The sequence below is a fragment of the Sycon ciliatum genome, chromosome 3, assembly GCF_964019385.1.
Source record: "Sycon ciliatum chromosome 3, ocSycCili1.1, whole genome shotgun sequence".
In the NCBI taxonomy this organism is placed as follows: Eukaryota; Metazoa; Porifera; class Calcarea; order Leucosolenida; family Sycettidae; genus Sycon; species Sycon ciliatum.
Window position 1 is genome coordinate 38,028,603 of NC_088645.1, and position 16,012 is coordinate 38,044,614.

The 16,012-nt window shown below is 45.6% G+C and overlaps 2 protein-coding genes across 2 annotated transcripts; one reads left to right on the forward strand and one right to left on the reverse strand.

The window, feature by feature from the left end:
* Nucleotides 1-4,998: 4,998 nt before the first annotated feature.
* On the reverse strand, nt 4,999-6,366 carry LOC135813053 (craniofacial development protein 2-like). Its single transcript, XM_065326272.1, has one exon. It carries the CDS (start codon nt 6,364-6,366, stop codon nt 4,999-5,001), a length of 1,368 nt encoding a protein of 455 aa, XP_065182344.1.
* Nucleotides 6,367-6,634: 268 nt separating this feature from the next.
* On the forward strand, nt 6,635-7,735 carry LOC135813054 (uncharacterized). The gene has a single exon (XM_065326273.1). It carries the CDS (start codon nt 6,635-6,637, stop codon nt 7,733-7,735), a length of 1,101 nt encoding a protein of 366 aa, XP_065182345.1.
* Nucleotides 7,736-16,012: the final 8,277 nt, after the last annotated feature.

Genomic DNA, 16,012 nt, shown 5'->3' on the forward strand with positions numbered 1-16,012 from the left:
TACCTAAAATATGTAAAGAATATCTCATGAGGACGAGGGTGATCCGGCGAATATCAATCCCGACTGCGAAGCAGAAGGGATTGATATGAGGGTACGGTATCACCCGAGCTACGAGGGGGATATTCTACTTATCACATATGACCCTACACCATGTACACACCATGTGTCTACTTATCCCATATGACCCTACACACCATGTGCACCGTACTTCATGCTCTTCCGTCTACACAACTACATTCCCACAGTAGAGTTTAGTTTGAACTTAGGTAAAGCATAGGGTAGGAAGGAAAAGTATAGAGTGGAAATAGAAGAGTTGATTGAAATGGAGTATTGCAAATTGTAAATGGAACACTGCAGAAACGAGCCAACTTCAGCGCAGTTCCTTCTCATTGTTCACATGTATGTGAATGTGAACGGCACCACTGAAGTTGCCAGAGAAAATGAATTTTGCGCTATTCTCCGACGTCACCGTGGATGAACTGGTAGTGACAGAAGCTGACGAGGGAGGTGCCTGAGGCTCTTCCAAGGCCTGCAGTTTCTCCGGAGTCGCACACTGCAGTGCTTCATCAATGGTGTCTACGTCCAACAGGTGAGAAGTTTTCATCTTGTCATGCTCGCTTGGCTGCAAGTACGAGTCTCGGCTTTGGGCATCCCGATGGCCGGAAGTACGCATGATGGTAGTGGCACTCACATTTTGCTTAGCCAAGGTCGTAATGGCGGTGGCGCGCACACTGTGGTTGGTGCAGGTCTGGCTTAGTCGCGCTGTTTCACTCATCTTCTTCATCGTGCCATCGATTTTGTTTTACCAAACACTTGGCCTGTGTACCATTCTGAATCCTCTGGCTTGTAATGTTTGCGTGGTATCTGAAGGAGTCGCTTGGACTTCACAGACAACTTTGAAGTGAGGAGTAGGACGGCTTCCACCTGCCAGTCGGACACTATCATCCCATCAGACACCGTGTCCTTTCCTTTAATGCCGCCTTGCTGGTTTTTCTGGGCGAATGCTGTGGCTAATGTGATGTATCTTTTGCCTTTGTCGTTGGTCTTCACATCCAGGTCGTCGGATGTTAGATACACCTGAATCTCCGAACCACGCAGACAGAAGTGGTAAGTGATGACGAACCAGACGAGGTAGGTGAGGTGATCCGCATTTGGCTTCCAGTCACCGAGGTGCTTGTAGATCTTTTCTTTGTCGCTATCGGAGATGGGAGGCTTGTGCTGCGTTGGTGCTACCAGGCCGTCTTTCTTTAACTGCTTTAGGTAGCCATCAAGTACTTGGTTAGCCTCGATAAACTCACTATCAGTATAGGGATTGATGGTGCGCTTCAGCTCTTGCAGTTCACGGTGAATGGCACTCCGAAACTGCAGTAAGCTGTTCTTAGAATACGGCTGTTTGTTGACTTGACGGATTTCAACATAGGCATGCTTCAGGATAGATGCTAGATCAGTCGCTTGTATTGTTTTCAAGTCGCACGTTTTCTTGTTCTCCACACACCAAGTGTCAAAAACACGCATTCAGTTCTTAATAGCTCGTTTGGTGTTTGCGGAAACACGACTTTAACGTATCCTACCCAGATCTGACTCAGACACTTGCACAAATCGCTTAACTCTTTCTTCACTGCTGTGCTGTTCTGATGAAACGCGCTTTTCAGTAGTGGTCTTTTCCACTACCTCACCAGTTGCTAACGTCGCAATTGCTGTAGATAATAAAAAGAATCCTGACATGTTGGCTATTTCATCCGTTGATAAAAAGTTGAAGTAGTTGGAAGCGGCATCCAAAACATCTGCATCTTCCAAGTCAATATCACTTGCACCCAAGTCAAAGCTAGCCATCTTACTGGTAAGAATACCGAAAGTGACCAGACCCAGAAGTATTGTCAAGTATTAAATGTTGTGCTTTCTGTGTACGTGTGTACAAACCATGACGGTCCTTGGCTCATTGTTCTAGGAACCGAATCAATGACTCCATTGCTTGGTACGTGTTTTCCTTGGTCATGTTGTATTTCCTGTAACTTAGGCTTAGTACTATTCTCCGAATTGTTGGTTACTAACTTAGTCTACTAGTAAATTCCAATTCCTCGAAAATGTACTATATTGCATTCCATATTTAGCATTTGATTGCTCCTTCTAGCCCTGTGTTTCAGGCTCTACTGAGCCTACCTGGAAGACCCCCCACCGCTTTCGCCAGCAAGGCCAAAGGGGGGGGAGGTAGGCGCGGCAGTAGGGCCTGTAGCGTAGGGCCTAGCAGGAATACTCAAGTGCTAAATTTGGAGTGCATTTATAGTACGCTTTCGAGTATATGCGAACGGTGTATGCAGCAGGGGTGATATAGAGCAGCAGGGGTGATATGGGCTAGGCGGGGTGATATCGGCCTATATCACCCGCCTACGAAGGCCTCTGATTGGTTCAATCCATGGAAACCATCACCTGATATGTGATAACGAGGTATAAAAGCGGGAAAGAAATCGACGAGAGAAGAAATCAACTCTGCAGTTAATACATTTTTTTTAGATGAAAAAACCCAGCAAGGATAAATTTCAAGGAAAAAATTTCTCAAACGGAAAAGTTCGGAATTCCAGTCAGAGAATATCTATGCTGTGAGTAATGAGCCTTTAGAGCAATGCGAAAATTGACAGAGGACTGAACGCAGCGAATGTGTTCTGGAAGTTTGTTCCATTCCACAGATAATCTGAAGAGAGGAGATTTAAGGAAATGGGCGCCAGACCGGGGTAAAACTATAGAGAACGGGTGACGACAACTAAGGGATACATTGAATTTGAAACGAATTAGCAAAGACGGAAACTGGTAAAAGACATGATGAAAATACAGCAAGGACAGAATATGACGACGCCACTTCAGGGATGATCAGTCACAAGTACGATTAAGAATCTGCTTCGGAGTTTCCCACTCAGGTGGGTGCCGGGTCTTACAAAGCAGATATGAACGAGCAGCAACGGCTTGCAGTCGGTCTAACGTAAGCGAATCTGAAATCTGAATCTGAAATCTGAATTGTAAACCTTGTGATGCTCTAATTTTTCTGACACAGACATAAGGGCAGCGGTGGCGGTGATGACTAGCCGCTAGTGGATCCCATGCTGGCCTCTTCACGCCTGCTGGTGATACACCAGGAGGTATTGCAAAGAGAGCTTCTGGTAAAGTATGGCGAGCTCGTTCTTATGGACGCTACATACCGCACAACGTGCTATGACCTAGCCTTGTTTTTCTTGGTTGTGCACACTAATACAGGCTACATCGGTGTGGCAGGTAAGTGGCTTGCAATGATGGAGAGTACAATACTTCAAGTACTGTTCACGATTCATGGTTCCTCTCCGTTGTCTATGTTTTAGGCTTGGCACCCTCAAAGGACATGAGTCATCTTTCACAATTTTAAGTCTTACAAAGGAATAGCAGTTGTCCTGTCTGATATAATTTCACTGTGCGTAGAATGTTGCGTCCACTCGGGAAGACATGCTGACATAGCTGAAGCTCTCGCTGTCATCAAGCAAAGAACTCCGTGTTGGAAACCGAAGGTTTTCATGACGGATTATTCCCAGGCTGAGATGCTTCCATTGGAGGTGGTAATTATGGGGTTTCTTTGGAAGTTTTGGAGGCGCATTATTAAACCGGCTCACCCTTGTGCGTAGTGACGGTTATTGTTTTATTATTGTAAGCTTGTTCGCATTGGCATCACCAAGCAAGCTATGGTTGTTGGTTAGTTATGGTTACCGCTTGAGAATTTAAAAACTAAACAAGTAGGAGGTTCTGGTGGTGACAGTCATACTTTTTATTCTGACTTTTCCAGTTTGCATTTTCCCTCAAGCAAATGATGAAGAAGTAGAAGGTAATTATTTTTCCCGTTCTGCTGCGATCATATTTTCCGTATGCATTCGCATGTTTCTCTGTATTTATTTAATAATTTATTTATTTTATGGAAATTTTTAAGGATTTTTATGTTATTCAAAATCGATTTTCGTGTTCCGCTCATCAGTGAATAGTATCGGAACTGAGGGTACTGTGTACAAAAAATAGAACATTTTATAACAGCATAATTAAAAGTGTGAACAAAAAAATGGAAGTGATACAGCATTACATAATAGGTGTCAACCATAGTGCTAACATAATGCACAAAGCATGAGGTGATACAGTGCAACATGACACAACATTTACATCTGATAACCAGCTACGAGAACAACTTTAGCGCGACTACATGCTTCTTTTGTTTACAAAGAACAGGATTATGCACACGAATACATACAGCTTCCAGAACCTTCAACTGCTTAACATAACTTGCACGCAAAAAACAGAAAAGTGAGAATCATCGTACACACTAAGACAATCTGGACGTGATAACAAGTGACAAAATACAGCTGACTTTTTGCTCACGTCGCTCTCTTCCGTTTCATCCTGCTCCTTTCCCTCAACCTCCTCCGCCTTATCCTCGTCCTCCGTCTCATCTTCATCATCATCGTTCTCATCACCACCATCATCTTCATCAGTCACTTCCTCATCATCCGTTTGATGCTCAGTCTCACTGCACTCCGTATCAGCCTCCAACATGGCTCCATCATCTCCAACAGCATCACAAGTCGTTTGACCGCTGCTCCGCGTCACCGTTGCTGGGTTCTCCGCTACTGCACACCCATTTCCACTGTCCAATTTGCGTGGGCCAAGTCCATTCCGTGCATAAATTTCAAGTGAATAGTTAGCTGTGCTTCTTCGGGGTCTATGGGTAAGGATATTGGTTTCATTTTGGTTTGTCGATGATCTCCCTCTCTGTCCAGACACAGTCGGCACCGTGGATCCCAGCACAGGGGGGACCACCGTCTCAGTAGTCACCAAAGGCCAAAGGTAAAGGGGGTGGCTCAGGCGGAGGCAAGGGCACCTGCTGAGGTGAGGGTTCAGTGTCTCTCGGTGGCCCCTCCTCCATTCCAGGACGATGATGCTGTGCTAGAGTAGGCTCCGCTGCCGTTCGCCGTGGGTCAAGAAGTGGTGGCCAGGTCACTGATCCCCCTTCGCCTGAGCCACCCCCTTTACCTTTGGTGACTTCCGAGACGGTGGTCCCCCCGGTGCTGGGATCCACGGTGCCGATTGTGTCTGGACATCCGTGCTCCATTCTTCAACCTCTCGACTTCCGCTGCTCTCTCTTGCATAATTTTCTCTGCATTGCATTGCGTGAAGGATTCTGTTTCGTTTCGTCTTGAGAGATGCTTTGGTGTCAGGGTTGTTAGTGCTACCAATGCTGATCCGCAGTGATCTCTGTTCCAGGGACAGCAGCTCAATTTCATGATCTGGTGCTTTGCGACGAGTTTTCTGCTGGACTGTGCCAAGGACATCACCTGCTGCACTCCTGACCACTTCCATAAGCCTCCGGGATCTTTCCTGCAGGCCGGTATTGCCTTGGACCTGATCGGCAGCTAGCAGCTCACTGGCCAACTTCTCAGCATATTCCTCTTGGACTTGTCCTTCGGCTAGTTTGAATGTGTTGAACTTAGGCGCCTGCAGATCATCTTTCTTCCTCTGTCCAAATATTCCATATAGCCTCTGGAGGTCCAACCGCGCAACAACGAGCCTGTGGTTAGACGAGAGGGTGCATCCACCATAGCTACGACTGTCAAGGAGAAGCCGCCTCTGGGTAGATTTACACAGCACGTAATCTATTTGGTTATACACAGGAACAGTAGCTCCACTGGCTCCATCCCTGCGATGTCCTGTCCAAGTAGTCACATGCCGTGCATTATGCTGAAAGGCAGTGTTACAGATGAACAAGTCACTAGCATGGCAAAAGTCTATCAGGCTTTGGCCACTCAGGTTCCTTTTCCCTCTACCATGCCTCCCACATGTTTCTCTTGCATCCGACTTTTTCCCAACCTTAGCATTGAAGTCTCCAGCGAAGAGGACGATAGCTGACGATTTTATTTGATTATATGCACTATTCAAGTCGGAATAGAATTTGTCCAATTCATCAGCGTCGCGGGCAACTAACGAAGACGTTGGTGCGTACACATTGATAATGGCGAGAGTGGATGCCTTGGTGCCTCCATTGCCCGCCCGTGAAGGCAGGTTGATAGTCAGCACAGCCACTCGGTCCGACAAGCTCCAATATTTCTGAATTTGCGACGATAACGAAGACGACACAACAAATGCAAGCCCATAGTGGCGACATTGAGGTGCCAGGGCGATAAGTCGATAGACGTCCTTATCAGTGTCAAGGCTGCTAGTCAGCTTTGTTTCCTGAAGACAACACAAGTCGATACGATAGCTTTTTAGGTCGCGTCGCAAGGCGTCCTGACGGAAATTTGAGTTCAGCCCGCGGACGTTGAAGCTGCCTACGGCAAACGGCCTGCGCTTCGGCTTTCTTCCGCCCATTCCCAGTATCCTAGCCAGTCGTCATGTCCAATAAATACAGAACTCTCCCGCTCCAAAGTGGAGGAGCAGGAGAGAGAGAACGCGCCCTATTGTCCTCCTTACATCATTACGCAAAACGCTCTCCATTATTACATTGCGAAGAATATCGTCGAAAGTCGGTGAGTACTTGTCTCCGACGCAGAGTGGTTTCAGAGCAGGCCGATCTACAGCGGACCTTGTTTGGAGCCACAGATGGTTTACAGCAACATGTCAGCATTATCGGCGGGAAATGACCATTCTTGGAATCGACATGTCCAAAGCATTCGACTGTATACATCGTGACAAACTGTTGACAGTTCTCGAGTCTTTCCTGATGGAGGATGATGTTCGGCTGGTTAGAGTGCTGTTGACCAACACAACTCTGCAGGTACGCATCGGCAGGGCAGTATCAGAGTCCCTTGACACTACAATTGGCACCCCGCAGGGTGATTCTCTCTCCCCGGTGTTGTTTGTTATATACTTAGAGGCAGCACTGAGAGATCTGAGGAGCACCCAGGTGGCACGAAACAGACCGCCAATGGATCAAGGCATCAACATTCCATTTGAGCTTGTCTACGCAGATGACACTGATTTCATAAGCCTTAGTCGTCAATGGCTCACAGAGCTCGAACCGGTCATAGACCACACTCTCGGGCAGTGGGCCCTGAGAGTCAACAACACCAAAACTGAGTGGACAGAGCTGGGTCGATCTGTAGACAGAATTGACGAGCGCTGGAGGACATCCCGAAAGCTGGGCTCACTCCTGGGCGACCTTGAGGATGTGACACGTCGCAGGCAATTGGCCGAGGCTGCCTTCCGATCCATGTGGTCTCTTTGGAAGCGCCGAGGACTGATCCGAGAGCCGCTGCGGATGAGGTTGTACTGCGCCTTTATCATGCCGATACCTTTCTATAATTCAGGCACCTGGGGCCTGACGGTTGCTAGAGAACGCTCCCTGGACGCTTTCCATAGAAGGCAACTCAGGTCACTTCTCGGCATCACATGGCCACAAAAGATTAGTAATTTGGCGTTGTATGCCCGATGTGGAGTGGAGCCGGTGTCGGACTTGATCCGAAATTCACGCTGGAGTCTATTCGGGCATGTGCTTCGCCTGGGTAAGGACACGCCAGCACGATTGAGCATGGAGCAATACTTTCAGGCACCCGAGGGGAGGTACCGTGGGAGGCCGAGGGTGACACTACCAATAAAGCTCCACACCGATCTGTGCCAGTCGAACAATGGGCACCTGCGGAGTGTTGAGGACTCGCCCCGTGTAGAGCGGATTGCTGTGGACCGTCCAGCATGGAACGCGCTGGTGAAGAGTGTTTGTGCACACCCTCGTCACGAGTAGAAACAGCCATGGCACCCTTAAAAACTCATAACAACCATTCTATAATAATATTACTATTTGAATCTTTTAATAATTATCTGGCAACTCAACCTCATACGTATAATTATCTGGCCACCCATTGACCATGATGCTACATGAGGAGACAATAGTGATGACATTTTTCCAATGAGACCAATTTTATGACGCTCCATGTTACTGAAGGACTAACTTCGATCATTGGTTTTGTAGAGCCCCATTCTCTAGGAGCTGTCTACATCTGCTTTGTTTCAATGTCCAGCATAAGCGAACGTGTGGATCAAGCATAACTGCTTGGTTGACGCTGCCGCGGGAATGCGTATAATAATAATAATAATAATGGCTAACATGGAAAAGAGTAAGAAGTCAAAAAGAAAAGGAAAAGCAGAAAGAAGCAAATATGGATAAAAATTGTGATCTTTGTGTGCTTGATGGAACTATAGGTTGTTCCCTAGAGGGAGAATATTTCTCCGTGATTTCCACAGAGAGTAGGCGTGGCAGCGCGGGACCAAAGATCGTTCCCATGGCTTAAGTGATAATGAAGCCGCAACACTGCTAGAAAGCTTGCGCCAATTGGCTTATTCTTCACCGTGTCGAGAGGCGGGACAATCTCCAGACAGGAATGAGATTGAACATCTTCAAACTTTGCCTTTGTAGAATTTTCCGTCAATTTTTGATTTTCCCTGATGTTTCAAGTGCTTTGTGGTACTGTGGTATGTGTGTATAATACCATGGATTTGTTCCTGTGTTTCAGACACTACCGTGAAGCGGAATCAAAGCTGCGTAGCCTTGATGTGTGGTGCGCCAATAAGCACGTGCGAAATTGGGTGAATGCCAAATGGCAATCAATCCCAGAGGTACATTTTGTGTTTGATTACTGGAGTTGGATGGCTCAGAGGGCAGAATGTTATTGGCAGTTCCTGAGAGTGTTCAGTATTGTGTTCTATTTCATACAGCGGTGGTCCAGGGCATGGACAGAGCGTGAATACCACCACAACGTGTTTTCGAACAATGGAATCGAGGCTCAAAGCAAGGTTCGCATATTTAGCATAGCGGATTTAGCTAAACTGTACACATACACATGAGCCTATGTTTTGTCTTGTTACATCCGAGATCATCAGTGACTATGTCACCGAGTGTTCATCTGAGATCATCAGTGGCTATGTCACCGAGTGTTCATCCGAGATCATCAGTGACTATGTCACCGAGTGTTCATCTGAGATCATCAGTGGCTATGTCACCGAGTGTTCATCTGAGATCATCAGTGACTATGTCACCGAGTGTTCATCTGAGATCATCAGTGACTATGTCACCGAGTGTTCATCTGAGATCATCGGTGACTATGTCACCGAGTGTTCATCTGAGATCATCAGTGACTATGTCACCGAGTGTTCATCTGAGATCATCAGGGACTATGTCACCGAGTGTTCATCTGAGATCATCAGTGACTATGTCACCGAGTGTTCATTCTTACTTTGAAGTACAAGAACATGTTAGCCAATTACCGGCATTCGTGTCAATACGTTCTCTTTTCTCATGATTATAATATCTATTCTTATCTGATTGTCTTCTTTGAAAGGTCCTGAAATATGCCTTTCTGAAAACTATAACTAACAACGGCAAGAAAATGACGCTTAGTGAAACCTTCACCATTATTGTTGAGCAGTTCCTACCTCAACAGCGAGATAAGTACCTGAAGAAGGTAAACGTCTTCACTTTTATGACCATATCCACGTTTCACGTCACTAGCATCTAAATTGTACACCCCACTGAACGGGCAACTGCACTGTTTGGACACCCAAAGTACAGTACATGTACTGTGTCTGTTTTACCTCCGTACCTGAACTCTTAATGAATTGCGTTGTATTTCTTCAGATACAACGACTACGTACCAGTAAAGCTACGCGACCGTCCTGCCCAGGAATGTCATCCTGCACTGCATGGAACGCAAGCAGTCGTCTCAGGAGTTTTTGCCACGTAGGTAATTCCTTGTTGAGTGCAGACAACAACGTGGCAACGAGCGGCTGTTTTCGCTCTAATTTTTATTATTATAATGCTTCACGCTCTGACCGATTGTCGGCCTCATGTTCATTGTACCTAGTAGCCTTTGGTTTGAAAACGGTTCATAGTCTGTACTGCATGTGCATCTCCTTGATCTCACAGTTGCAACAAGCAAGCCTTGCTCCACGTTCATGCTGTGCAGCTCATTGATACATGAACACATTTCAAAATGTATTCTCGCAAAAAGAACTTAAAGGGGAGGTGCAACGATTTTTCGAGTAGGGTCCAGAAGAAAGGCAATTTGATATCGGTTCGAATGGCATATCTCTCGCTTCCATACGATAAGCCCAACTTGCCAAATCGCCAATTGTATACTCACGTTGCCATGGCGACCAGCGCAGTGATGACGTATGAAAGGCTTAGCTCCTCCACAGAGAAGGTCGATCACTGCAGAAATTTGTCATTTTCAATTGTCTTATTGTATTCACGATGTGAAAGAAGTGCTGTGTTCAATGCTGTTAGTGCCGTGAACTATTTATCGCCCTTCTCATACATTTCCCTAGGCTGACTGTGCCTAGGAAATGGTTTCTTCCAGAACAAGTTGCTTGGAATTCGCCATCTCTCCTGAGACATTTTCAGCAAACTTTCAAACCTACGACATTATTTCATTCGTCAATCTCCGCCACCCGTCGTCTCACCTGGCTTCAGAAGATGTTACGAGAGATAGGAGAGTCGCCAGGAAGTATCACATTCATCTTCAGGAAGTGGAAAGAGCAAACGGCATTGTCCTTGGTTGGGGGAAATGCTGAACGTCTGATTTGTCCCAACCAAGATTTCAGCATTGTGTTCGTCACAATTTTCGCTTGTCTGCTGGTGTCTCCGCACTCCAGCTTTCTCCTGTCGGTGTCACGTCCCAGTGCACAACCGAGTTGACTACTAACAAACAGTTCACTGCACTAACAGCATTGAACACAGCCCTTCTTTCACTTCATGAATACAATAAACCAATTGAAAATGACCAAATTCTGCTGTGATCGACCTTCTCTGTGGTGGAGCTAAGCCTTTCGTACGTCATCACTGCGCTAGTCGCTATGGCAACGTGAGTATACAATTGGCGATTTGGCAAGTTTGGCTTATCGTATGAAAGCGAGAGATATGCCGTTCGAACCAATATCAAATTGTCTTTCTTCTGGACCGTACTCGAAAAATCGATGCACTTCCCCTTTAAGAGAGTCCATCAGTTTTGATTCACCCATCCACCAATCCCTTTGAGAACTACTTATCGTTATTTTCTGAAAATATCCTTCTCCTCTTTCTCTGTAGAGAATGTTGAAGCTGTTGGGGATCACCAGTACCATGTCAAGTCATTTGGGAGGACTCATCTTGTTAGCTTTGACACACCCTCATGCTCTTGCGAGTACTGGAATCTGAAAGCACTACCGTGCAGACATATGTTTGCCGTATTCAGGATGGTACCCGGCTGTAGTTGGGAGTCGCTGCCCGAGACGTACCGCTCCAGCCCCAAAAAAAACACTAGACATCGATCTTGGAGATGGTGAGGTTCATTCAGAGGATTTGGCAGTGGCTGAGGAGGTGAACAACTCGCCGCATGATGAAGTTGGGACCCAGCTGTCAAATCTGGTTTCAAATGAAATTCCTTTGCACAGGGTAAGTTTGCTTATAGTTTGTGCTTTAAAACTTTCCCTTGCATATATTTGCCTGAACGAAAATCATTGCGTAACGTTTTTACAAAGGCGACACTGAGACAATCATCTTAATGCAATGCTTAAAACCAAGATTACATAACTCCCCAGAGTGTGCAACTCCCACATACCCTGCTGTCCCGACAGAATTTCAAGTTGACGTCATTATTTATGACGCAATGCTCCTTGCACCAGTGATTTACAACATGTGTACCGGTGTCAACGCATCACACGTTTTTCTTTGCAATAATTAATCGATCGGCTTCGGTCAACCACAGGTTCCGGATTCGTCTGATAATCTGTGTACATTGCGCATTGCATCAACAAAATGACGTCAACTTTAAATTCTGTCGGGACAGCACCCATTGTGGAGTTGCACACTCTGGGGGGCTATGTACTCTTGTTAAAACTATAGGCACACTCATATCCCAATGCTAGCAATGAATAATGTTTCCATGCTATGATTGTTAAATATGTACTCAGATGGTGAGCAAAAGACCATATGAAATTTAAAATAATTCATATTAAGCCCCACCGTTTTCCTTGTTTCCATTTTCTATTTCAAAGAATTTTTTTCTTTTGTGGCTACTTTCCTTCTGTGCAGACACAACAGCAACAATGCCGGCTCGATGCAAGGCAAGCACGAAACATGCTCAAAGTCCTCCAAGCGCAGACCTTAGTCTGTACAGAATAAAGTGCTGTACGCGATCTCAAAACTCAACTGGAGAAGCTGTCAGAAGAGTTTGCAAAAAGTCTGCCCACTGATGAGTCTGGCTTGGTTATCCAAGAGGGTATGTAAAGTGACGTTAATCATGACTAAAAATTTGTCGATTCCGCAGACATGGACCTTGTGTGTTCTGGTGAGCTGGTTTAATATTGCTTTGTTGTTCGCTAGACTTTGATGTGATAGGTCTGGCCAGTCATTCGAGTTCCGCTAATGCCACCTAACATCTCAAAATAGCTAGCAGTCCAGAGCCGATTGAGTAATGTTTGTGCTATTCTGTATGATTTCCTGCACAGCGTCTTCACACACCTTGAACCAACAGTTCAGTGCCAGGCGCAGGCTGCACGAAACGTATAGCACTGCTGTCCCTGATCCAGCCTTGCAGTCAGGGCATGCCAAGCGTGGTCGACCTGCAGTCGAAAGACACCTCAGGTGTCGTGTCGGAGTTTCCGGAGAGACTGAGCGGAGGCAATTCCTACAAGCTCAACAGCTTGAGCAAGGTGTGTGTGTGCGGTAGGCTTTACTATCCCCAGTTAATTACTTTGCTTTGCCTCCCCACTTAATTACATTTCCTTGCAAGTTCTACGTCACAAACGATCGTGTAGTGTAATAGTGGGAACAGAACGTTTGTGCAATGTTCCTCTTCTATTTTAATTGACGCGTTACTTTACTTGCCACTTTGACTCATGTAACATTTTTACAGCGTCAACAGGACCAGGTCCCGTCACATTGACAGCACTACCCGGAAGCAGTTCAGTACAACAGGTTGCAGCTCCCGAACGTAAGTGGTGATGTCTTCAGTGCGCATCTCTACACTATACAGCAGACTAGCAGTCGCTTCTTCTGCATGACGTAGCAACTTCTGCTTTAGCGCTAAGGAACAAACAGCCAAACCAATAAATAATTGTTAACGGTAAAGATTGCCGAACCCTGGCTCCGCCATACATGTTGCATAATTGCCTGATGCCATGTGCCGTTGGCAAAGCCTGGGAATTAGCCATCGTCCTAAGCATTGTTTTATAGTTCACGTGTTTGTATGTTTGTTTGTGTGTCAATCTGATATAGCTGCTATCACTGTACGTCATTCCGCAACATCTACCTTGGCCCCTGCACCCGTGTGCACAACAAATCGGGAACAACTAACAGAACTGTTTTCCAGAGGTATGTTGGGAACATTCGCCCGCAGGACTATGTCCTATTTTCTGCATTGGTTTTAATAGTTGGTTGGTCTCAATGTTTGACTTCGTGCTTTTCCTTCCTATTCTGGTGTGGCACATGTATGTTTGTGCGTGCATGCGTGTGTTTGTGTGTGTCTTTCCGCGTGCCTATCTATTGCAGGTGCCCGTGCATCTCAATCTACTGCAGCCACATCGTCTACAATGTCTGTACCAGAGATGTCTGTACCAGATGAGCCACAGCAAAGGGCAAGATGTCATACACGTACGAGTTTGCTGGTATTAGTTTGTAGCATTGTGATAGATGACAAATTCATTTTCCTGTGGTAGAAATGATGTGCTTGGTCGTGTTTGTAAGGATTTAAAGTTTAAACCATGAGAGCAAAATCATAATTAATGCTAATGTGTATGTGTGTGGGTGGGTGTATGTGCGCGTGTTCGTGTGTCAACATATTACAGCTGCGCGTTTACTTCACTCTGCATGAGCCACGTTGTATCCAATGTCTGCTACGTCTGTACCAGTATGCACAACAGATGGGCTACAGGAAAGGGCAAGATGCAATACAGGTATGCTGGTTTTCGCTTGCATTATCCGATAGATTTCCCTATTCCAGTTTTAAATCGAGGTGACAAGAGTTCTCCATCTTTCGGTTCTTAATTAATACAATAAAGCATTCAGGTTTGTTCTGGTCTTAATGCGTGTAAAAAGGGTTTCAGAGCAGACTCGCTCTCCTCCCATTCACTCTGCAAACGTTAAACTCGAACTCATTTGATCAATGTTTTGCAACCTTTCGGCAAAATTGCCCTCATCAGGTATACAATGGTGTGCAGGTCTGACAGGGAGCAATTATATACATGTACATGCAATTTGTGATGCTATGAAGTATGATATGCTACATCTCACCCACCGTGACGTTCCAGAATCATAAAGATATTGATACGTCAAAGAAGTATGCTACCAACAACAATTATTCAAAGAAGACAATGCGGTGATAAATTCACGAAAAGCCCGAAGTTTTTTCACACAGACATCCACGCACACCCACAAACCCATGCACACACACACACATACACACACATTCACACACACACACACACACTCCGACAAAATGATAATGCACAGTGCACTGGTGTAAGATGTAGAGAAAATAGCAGCCAGCGTCAGATGTCACCTCAGTGCCCACATATCAAGAGTGAGTAACTCAACGCACAATAATATTTTTCTATGTGCGATGTTGCATATTACGTGTGATTCAAGAATATTCTTACGCGGCTCAAGTTCACTCTACACTACCATAAGGATGAATGGAGCGGTGGGAAAAATCGGGAACCAACACAAGAAGGGAATATCCTTGCTGATTCTCTACTTCTAGCATAAATTCTGGCTTCGTTTTCGTTATTGCACATTCCCGTGAAACCACTGATAAAAATGGGTGAAAAGCTTTTGGTGATATGAAACTGACAACCTTGTTGTGGTGTGTATATAAATTGTGTTCGCCTATCTCTCTATTTAAATAGACAGTTGTCTAAAGTCCCTAGGCTGCTTACAGTGCTCAATGTCCACTGGACAGAGCAAGTAATACAATATTACACAGCAATGAATCAAACAAGTCTCATTCCGCTGTAACTCCGAGTTTCGTGTCAGAACACTTCATCAGACAGCATATGACCAAGACTAACAATCACTAGAATATATATACGGAGAAGGGGAGAAGGCAAAAGGCGATGGAGGTACATTTCTTGTACTCCTTCTCCGTAGGTATCGGTATATTCTTAAGCGAGTAGTCTATATCCATTCTCGTTGGTTGGTCCATTGTGTTAGCAGCTTGGGGTGAGAGTGCTCGACTGTTGCTAGGACAGGAGCGGGATAGACAGTTGTCTAAAGTCCCTAGGCTGCTTACAGTGCTCAATGTCCACTGGACAGAGCAAGTAATACAATATTACACAGCAATGAATCAAACAAGTCTCATTCCGCTGTAACTCCGAGTTTCGTGTCAGAACACATCATTCTCTATTTAAATATATATTGCGCACGTGTGTGTTGTGGTATTTATGTGTGTTGTAGCTCCGCAGCAGCCTACGTGCTGTAACCCCAGCTGCGCTTTTCCAGAGCTACCAACGAAGCCTTGCCGGAACAAGAATTGTTGTCATGCCATGTTTGTACCACACACGACATGGGGACCTATTGCAGGCATTGTCGTGTCTCTGATTGGTGACGAATGCTTGGACGTGTGTGCGTATGTCACATCGGGTTCGGCAGCTTATCACTATTATCAAGCGTTATCAATGCATGTGTGATGACCCTCCATACACAGTGGTAATAACCATTTACATGTAACAGTTACGTACCCTAATGCTGCGATCATGACTATGCATAATAATTAGAACAGTATGATAGGTACGTTTCTAGAAGATCGAGCCACGTGTTAGATATCTCCTACTCCTCATCATCACTACAGTCACTTGTTAGATATCTCCTACTCCTCATCATCACGACAGTCACGTGTTAGATATGTCCTACTCCTCATCATCACTATAGTCACTCCCTGCTGGCGCTCCTCAATATGTTACCTAGACTCGCCCTGACCACAGAACTATCGTCACTATTCTTGTTGTCTCTCTCTGGCTGGATCGCGTCCAGCTCAGGCAACGCTTTATA

Coding starts and splice junctions, on each gene's coding strand:
- LOC135813053 (XM_065326272.1), bottom strand. CDS start 6,366: ATGGGCGGAAGAAAGCCGAAGCGCAGGCCGTTTGCCGTAGGCAGCTTC.
- LOC135813054 (XM_065326273.1), top strand. CDS start 6,635: ATGACCATTCTTGGAATCGACATGTCCAAAGCATTCGACTGTATACAT.